Below are 7,585 nucleotides of genomic sequence, written 5' to 3'. Positions count from 1 at the left end.
GTCCATAAAACCATTTAAATCCACAGATACTCCCTGTCTCTGCAGCCTCTCACATCCCAGGGAGATAGAGCTTCACTGATGCCACAAAACAGAGGCAGAAATTAATTTCCCAGCAGCCTCGTGGGGTTTTGCTGGGGCCACAGCAGGGCATGAATTTTATGTCAGCTCCTAAAGAAACCCTTGTGAGGAGCCTTCAGGTTATCCTGCATCTCTCTTCTCTAAATTGCTCCAGCTCACTTGAAGAGAAGGATGCAATTCCCAGTGCTGGGGGTTCCAGTGTGAAATTCCCTCCTTCCCTGGCAGTGATCAGGCATTTGTACCCCAGGCTACCAAGGGGGAGTTTCCCCTTTGTTCCTGGACTTCCACCTGAAGTTATCCCCCTGCTGTTAATCTTTCCCCTCAGATATCTCCCACTTGTTAATTTGACTTTCCTCTCATTTATCCCCCACCTGTTAATCTGACTTTCCCTTATTGTTCCTGTTCCTCTGCCTCCCTGTCCCACCACAAATCTGGGCAGAAAATCCTGAGCTCCATCTGATAATTCCTCTCCTCAGCAGGCTTTGCTGGTCCTTGGGCTCTTTCCTTTCCCTGGCAGGCTTCATCCTCTTGCCAGGCACATTCCTGAGCTGCTGCTGACCCCTGGACAGAGGTGTTCACTCAGCCCCTCACCCAGCACCCAAACCAACCCCAGCCTCATTCCTTGTCCTCCCCCTGTCCTGTGCCAGCCTCCCCTGCCCGGTGGGTGCCACACACCCCCAAACTCTGTCAACACACCCTCCCCACACAGCAGAGATGTGACACCAGAACAGCCACGTGCAAATCCCTTGGGAACATTTACCTTTAATGAAACCTCATATTCTCGTTATAAATGACCAGTCTGGAACCCAATTCAATTCTTGGTCTCAGTGACTTTTCATCACACTAACATTTCGCTGACTGTCTCCTTCTCCTTGAGATGAGGACGGCAGGATCTCCTCTCTCCATTTGGCATTCCAGCCCTCCTGGAGCATCTCTTTGGCCTGGCAGTCCTGGCTGGGCACAGCTCTTTGCAGCAGGACCCATTTCCAGGTGCATCTCCATCCCCAGTGCAGCTCTAGGGCTCCCACCTGTGCCCATATCTGCATCCAGCTGGGGCCTGGGGCTGCTCTTTCCCATCCTGGATCCTGGTGTCCAGCCTGCCCCTGGCTGCAGCTGCCCCGAGCAGGAGTTTTGGGTGAGTATCCCCTGCCCGGGGCAGCTGAAGGAGCAGAGGCTGGTGCCCAGTGCCAGGGCAGGATTGCAAACAGCAGCAGAGCATGGCATGACATGAGGGATGGCTGAGGAACAAACAGCTTTGCTGGGTCCTGTGCCAGATCTTGTACAGCCCCAGCCTGGCACTGGGTGCCCAGGGACATCTGCACCAGTCAGGAAACAAAGTTCAGGGCCAGGATGAGCTTGGGGCTTGTGTGCTTAAATATTCCTAATCCAGCTGTGCTAGCTGCCAGGATGGGATGTGCCACCTCCAGCTCTGCCCACACGGGTGGAGGGGATCTCCAGGCACACAGCCCTGGTCACAAACTGGTGGAAGCCTGGAACCAGTCTCAAGGTGAGCCTGACAGCTCAGGCTGTGGAAACACAAATGCTTCAGGTCTCGGGCATCTTGGAGCACACTTTCAGGCAGAAATGTTGAGTGGCCCCGGTTTCAGAAATGAGGGAGTTCAAGCAGACATGGCCAGGAGGAGGTTGAGAGTTTCCTGGGAGGGAATCAGCTCTCAGCCCTGAGCACAATTCCCAATTCCCACAGCTCAGACCATTCCCAGACAAATTTCCATTGTCCCTGCCCTGCCATGTGCCTGGAGCAGCAGGATCTGTGCCCTTCTGTAGGATCTGTGCCCCTCTGCAGGGTCTGTGCCCCTCTGCAGGACCTGGACCCTCTGCAGGACCTGGACCCTCTGCTTCTGCTGTGTCTCCTGATGCTGTGCAGATCCTCCAGCCTCTCCCTCTAGCAAATCAGGGAGCTTGAAGGAACTGCGGCTCCAGTCAGATGGCTCATCTCTGCTGATGGATCCTGCAGAACCTCTGGGGGATCTGGGTTCCTTTGGGGTTTTGCTTCAGCCCAGGTTCCTTTGGGGCTTTGCTTTACCCAGTTTGTGTTGGGTCACCCCTTGGACAGGGGGTGATGCAGAGACCTTGGACCTGCCTTGCTGGGCTCAGCTGAAAATTCCTGCTCCTTTTTTTCATGGGATGACTTGGATGAAGTACAAAGTTAATTTTCACACTGGAGACCATGTAGGGAAGACACTGACTGGGGTGAAATCCTCTAGGGAGTACAAGAAAGTCTTTATTTTCTTGGCTGATCAACACGGCTTGGTGGAGGGGAGGGGAACCTTCTGGGGAAGGTCCTGGCTGCCCTCAGCGGTTGAAGAAGAAGGATTTGAGGCTCTGTAGGAACTGTGACTTCTGCCTCTGCTTCTGCTTCTTGCGGATGATGGGGATCCAGACCAGGCCACACACCAGGAGCATCAGTCCCAGGGACAGGAAAGCCGGGCCAGACATTTTGTAAACGTTTGTGTTCTTGGTCAGGAAGAAGGACAGGCTGGTGATGACTGTCCCAAAGAGGAAGATGGCAGCTCCCACGGACACCACGATGATGGGCTTGTGGTAAATGTCCCACTTGCTCCTGGGCGTGCTGGTCCACACGGACTCGCTGCGGGAGCTCATGCACAGGGTGCTGCCCGTGGGACTGGTGATCAGCTCCTTGGAATGGGGAGACTTCTCGCTCCCATCAGGACTCTTGGGGGGGATTTCCATGGTGGTGGGATGGAAGGAGGAGACCTGGGATGGATAAAAGAGAAAGCAGAACAGGGCAAGTGATGGAAGATGGAGGGTGCTTCCATTTGGTCATCAGTGGGTGCAGCCCAAGTGGAGGTGGGGGAGGTTTTGGGGATCACTGCTGGGCAAGAAGAGCATCGCACCCATAAAGTGGAGCAGGCAATGGGATCCTGCAGGCAGGCTGGGCAGCAGGATGGGCAGTGCCACCACTGCTCTGCCCAGCACAGCTCTCCCTAAGCACCACACAAGCTTTTATCCCACATGGGCTTTGATCCAGAGCAGGTCACCTAAACCCCACTCCAGCCCCACACATCTGTGCTTGCTGTGCTCTGCAGGGATGGCTCTCCAGGAGATGGCACCTCACAGTGATGCCAGGCTGGCTTTGCTCCCTGCCCGTGCCAGGGCAGCCTGTGGCTCAGCAGGCGTGCAGGAGGTGACCCCAGAGCTCACCAGCCCCAGCTCTTCTCCTGGAGCTGCTGATCCATGTGGGAGCAAGTTCCACATCAGGGCAGCCACGCTGAGGCTGCAAGGCTGGCACAGCTCCAGGGACGAGGAACCTGCCCAGAGCTGGACCATGCTGGGCTCAGTGCCCACCTAGGGGTGCTGATGGAGGAGTGCCAGCCACCACCTCCCTCACTCCTTCACCTGCAGCCCTGCCAAGTTTTGTGGTTACTCTGAAAAGAAAGAGATGTAATTTTAGAATTTAGTCACCCCAGCACAGCCACGGCTGCAGAGCTGGTGCTATTGACATCTTTTGGGATGTTTCAGGTCTGCCAGGCTTGGATAAACAAGCATGAAACAAAAGCCAAGAGCAGTGGACAGGACTTGCAACCCTCCTGTCTGAAGTTCTCACTGCTCTCTGTTGAAACAGAAAAAACAGGGGCAGGGCAAGGGACACATTTCTGATAGAGAATCCCAGAATCCTTTAGATTGGAAAAACCCTCTCAGCCCATCCAGTCCAAGCTCTGCCTGATCCCCACCTTGTCCCCAGCCCACAGCCCTGAGTGCCACATCCAGAAATTCCTGGGACACCTCTAGGGATGGGCACTCCAACCCTCCCTGGGCAGACCCTGCCGATTCCTGACCTCCCTTTCCATGGGGAAATTCCTGCTGCTGTCCACCCTGAGCCTGCCCTGGCCCAGCCTGAGGCCGTTCCCTCTCCTCCTGCCCACTGAGGCTCTGCATGGGCAAAATCTTTGCTCTGCTGCCACCTACACAACCTGCCCTGGGATCAGTCCAGTCCTCTCAAACCCCCACCAGCCGCAGCTCTGCAGGAATGTGCCCAAATCCTGAGTAATTCCAGGTGCCTCCTGCCCACCAGCTGCCTCACTCAGAGCACTGCTGCCTTCTGATCCCCCTCTTCCAGTGCAATCCAGACTTCTGAAATTTCATCCTGGCATTTCTTGTCTTTGTCCTCCTAATGTACATCACAGAGAGGTATTATGATCAAGCCACCATCTAATTTTAATTTGGTTTTGTGGTTGGAAGTTAGCTTTATTCTCTGGAATAATCTCACACCTCAGCAGTCTAAAACTTGATGTGCTGTTCCATCTTTTAGGCATCCCATTCCCTGCTTCCCTGTGTGCTGCCATCCTGGTTCTGCATCCCAGGGCAGCAGCTCTGCCAGGCGCCCTCCCCTTTGTGTACAGAGCATTAATGTCAGGCTGCTGCAGAAACCATCAGCTGCCTTTCAGCTCTGCCTTTCCACTAGAGAGGATTTATTCCCCCTTTTATTTCCTGGCAGAACCACTCCTCTCTCACCACAATTCCCAGACCCTGCTCATTTCCCCAGCACTTCCTGGCAGAGCCTGGTTTTTGGTCACACTGTTGGCCACTGCTGGCTAATGAAGGATTTCACTCCCTGCCAGTGCCTGGAGCTTGTTTGGGAGCACTGGGAAGATCTGCAGCTCTTGGGAGAGTTAATGCAACTCTGGTTCCTGCTCTGCCCCTGCTCCATCCCTAATCCATCACAGATGTGCTTGGATGCACTGGATGCACGGAGCAGCCTGGCAGGAGAGTGCTCTTGGATTTCTCCCAGGTTTTTAACCATTGTTGGAAGCAGACAATCAGCAGATGACTCTTTGCTGCCTTGCAAATGCCTCCAGAGCACGTCTCAGCTTTCACCTCTGGTAACTCTGCTGCCCTTCTGGAGCCCTGGGCAGCTCTCACTGCTGGGGTCTCTCCTTCCCCTCTCCATAAGGGAGACCCTCCTGGGATTCTGTTTCTCCTCTCTTTGCTCTTCCAGTGCTTTGTGTGGTGAAGTTTGGTGTCTGAACTGGGAAATCTTGGGGGCCTCCTTGCTGGGGACCTCAGTGCCAAGGCACAGCCTTGACCTTTGGGCATCCTGGATCTGGGAATCAATGGTCATGGAAGAGAAAATTCTGAGGAAAAGCCAAAGCGAGCTCTGCATTCCATGGATGTGGATTGCTGTGATCCCTGCTGGGGAGAAGCAGAGCCCAGCCTAGGCTGAGGCCAGGCCTGGCCAGGCCATTCTTGAGGGTCAGACCCTGCCAGAGGACAAAGTGAGCTCTGCTCTACCTGGCACCAGTGGCCCGGACTGGTGGGACTGGGTGTGTGGCAGCTCCAGTCACCTGCACGCAGGTGTGCCCCTGCTTCCCCCACCTGGCTGAGTGACATGGAGATCCCGCCCCACAGACAGGGACCCCCAGGCCCTTCCCATTGCCCCCCGGCTCTCTGGGGCTTCCAGTGGCCTCTGGATGGCTTGTGGTGGTCTCCTGGCAAAGAGCAGCAGCAGTGCTCTGCAAAGCCTTGGGGTGAGACCCAAAGGGTTGGTTTGTCCTTCAGGCAGGAGATGTGCCCAGCCTGTCACCCCAACGGGCAGCAAATCCTCACTGAGTCTCAGCTGGGAGTAAAACAAAACCCTGGGGAATGGAGGAAAATATTTTTCTGCTGCTCTGGAGTGTCTCAGTTGGACTCTTTATTTGGTCCTGGTGTTTAATCTCAGTCCAAGACCCCCCAGATGACAGCAGCAGGTCTGTGTGTGCCAGGAGAAGGGCTTTGCTGCTCTGGAGGATGCGTGTAGCCATGGAATGGGAAGGGAGGAGGCTGCTGCACTCAGGGACATGCACAAACTCAGCAGAAACTTTTTCTTGGATGCTCGTGCCGGCCAAATTTAATCAAGAGTGGCTCTCAGTCAATTCCCAACGAGAGAGATAAGTGTTCAGCAGCCAGCACACCCGAGGTCCCCAAGAGACCACAAGAGATGGATGAAGACTGGGGGCTGCTTCCTGGGGGAGGGAGGGGACCTGTCCTGCCCCAGCTGCCCCGTGAGGAGCAGCCCCAGCCCCATCTGCCTCAGGCACCTGCACATGGGGAGGGGCTGGGGGGGACAGCACCCAACCCCTGGGAGGAGAAATAGCACCCAACTCTGAGAGGGGAAACAGCACCCAACCCTGAGAGGAGAAACAGCACCCAAACCCCTGAGAGGGGAAACAGCACCCAGCCGAGTGCTGAGCCCGCTCACCATCCTGTGCCTCTGCTGTCCCCGCTGTCACTGGGCCCTGGTGGCTGCAGGTGGCTGGTGGCACTCACCATGCCCTGAGCACACCACAGAGTGAGCCCAGCGCTGGCTCCTGCTTTGTGCTGCTGTGTGCCAGCCCCAGCAGGGCTGGGCTCTGCTGGGCTGAGCCCTGGCAGGGGACAGGGAGGTTGTGGGTGCCAGGGATGGGTGCTAGAGCCGCATTCCTGTCTATCCCCTGCTCATTTTGGGGCCAGGAGCTCCGTGGGCAGCTGTTCCTGCGGGCTGGCTGGTGCTGCCCCGAGTCCCTGCACGGTTTCACCAGATTTCACCTCGCCTACAAACCCCACCAGGTGTGGGATGGGAACTGAGACAGACCCAGAGTCCCTTTGCTGGGGCAGTGGAGCTGGGCTGGGCTCAGCCACCTGCATCCCTCGGGAGCAGCTTCCCAGCACTGCTGGAGTCTGGGCAGTCCCAGAGCACCCTCAGGGACTGCTGGGCAAAGAACTCCTGCAAGTCCCCTGGGGCTCAGCCAGAGGATGACCCCACCTTGCACCCCTCTCCACCAGCCCCAGAGCCGAACCCTTGGAACCCATCCTACTTACGTGGAGAGCAGGGAGGGATGGCTGCAGAGCGAGGCCCCTTCTCCAAACCGGGCTCATCCCAAGCCCCACATCCCTCTGGGTGTTGTCTACTGGGCTCTGTTGAGTCTAATAAACAATGGAGCATCCCGGCTCCGATGATCTCACCAGCCTATCAGGATATTGTTTAACTCCTTGTGTGCCTGCCCCTGGCTCCTGGGCGGTGTGCCTGGGAGGGCTGGATAGAAGGCTGTGGTTTGGGAGGCAGGGCAGGGCCTGGAGCAGGAGCCCAGCACTGGGGGTTGGTGCTGATCCAGACTTGGATCATCAGCAAGTTCCTGAAACATCTCTGAAGTGCAATTTCTGCCCTTTCAGAGCACGGAATCGTAGCCAGCAACTGCAAAGTGCTTTGAAGCTCATCAGCAAAGCATTAGAGGGATGCAAGGTATTAGCAATTATCTATTAATTAACATCCTGAGTCCATTACAGGGAGGAGGATGGGAAGAGAGAGGTGGTTCTGGAAATACTGCTTCCTTTCAGGAACCCCCAGCCAAACTTTAATCCCCTCTCACAGCAGTGTGGATCTGCCTGGTGCAGGGAAGGGATCCAGCAGTGCCATTGCTGCTGCCCAGGGCTGGGTTCCAGCGCTGGAACCTCCATCCCTGAGGGGCCCTTGCTGGGTTGGTGCAGTTAAAAACCCAATGTAAGCTGCACC

At 56.1% G+C, this 7,585-nt stretch overlaps 1 protein-coding gene across 1 annotated transcript; it reads right to left on the bottom strand.

Annotated features, from left to right (window-relative positions):
- Positions 1–829: 829 nt before the first annotated feature.
- PIRT (phosphoinositide interacting regulator of transient receptor potential channels) lies at positions 830–6,980 on the bottom strand. Its single transcript, XM_088176407.1, has 2 exons — positions 6,895–6,980; positions 830–2,814 (listed from the first exon to the last, which is right to left on the bottom strand). Exons 1-2 carry the CDS (start codon positions 6,949–6,951, stop codon positions 2,392–2,394), a joined length of 480 nt encoding a protein of 159 aa, XP_088032533.1. The 5' UTR covers positions 6,952–6,980; the 3' UTR covers positions 830–2,391.
- Positions 6,981–7,585: the final 605 nt, after the last annotated feature.

Source organism: Sturnus vulgaris, chromosome 20 (assembly GCF_052056855.1).
Source record: "Sturnus vulgaris isolate bStuVul1 chromosome 20, bStuVul1.hap1, whole genome shotgun sequence".
Lineage (NCBI taxonomy): Eukaryota > Metazoa > Chordata > Aves > Passeriformes > Sturnidae > Sturnus > Sturnus vulgaris.
The sequence above is the reverse complement of the archived record's forward strand: the minus strand, read 5'-3'. Positions and strand labels throughout refer to the sequence as shown.

Excerpts from the sequence above, each read along its gene's own strand:
- PIRT (XM_088176407.1), bottom strand. The coding sequence starts at position 6,951 with ATGAGCCCGGTTTGGAGAAGGGGCCTCGCTCTGCAGCCATCCCTCCCT. Across the intron at positions 2,815-6,894 it reads CATCCCTCCCTGCTCTCCAC|GTCTCCTCCTTCCATCCCAC; the intron begins GTAAGTAGGATG and ends TATCCATCCCAG.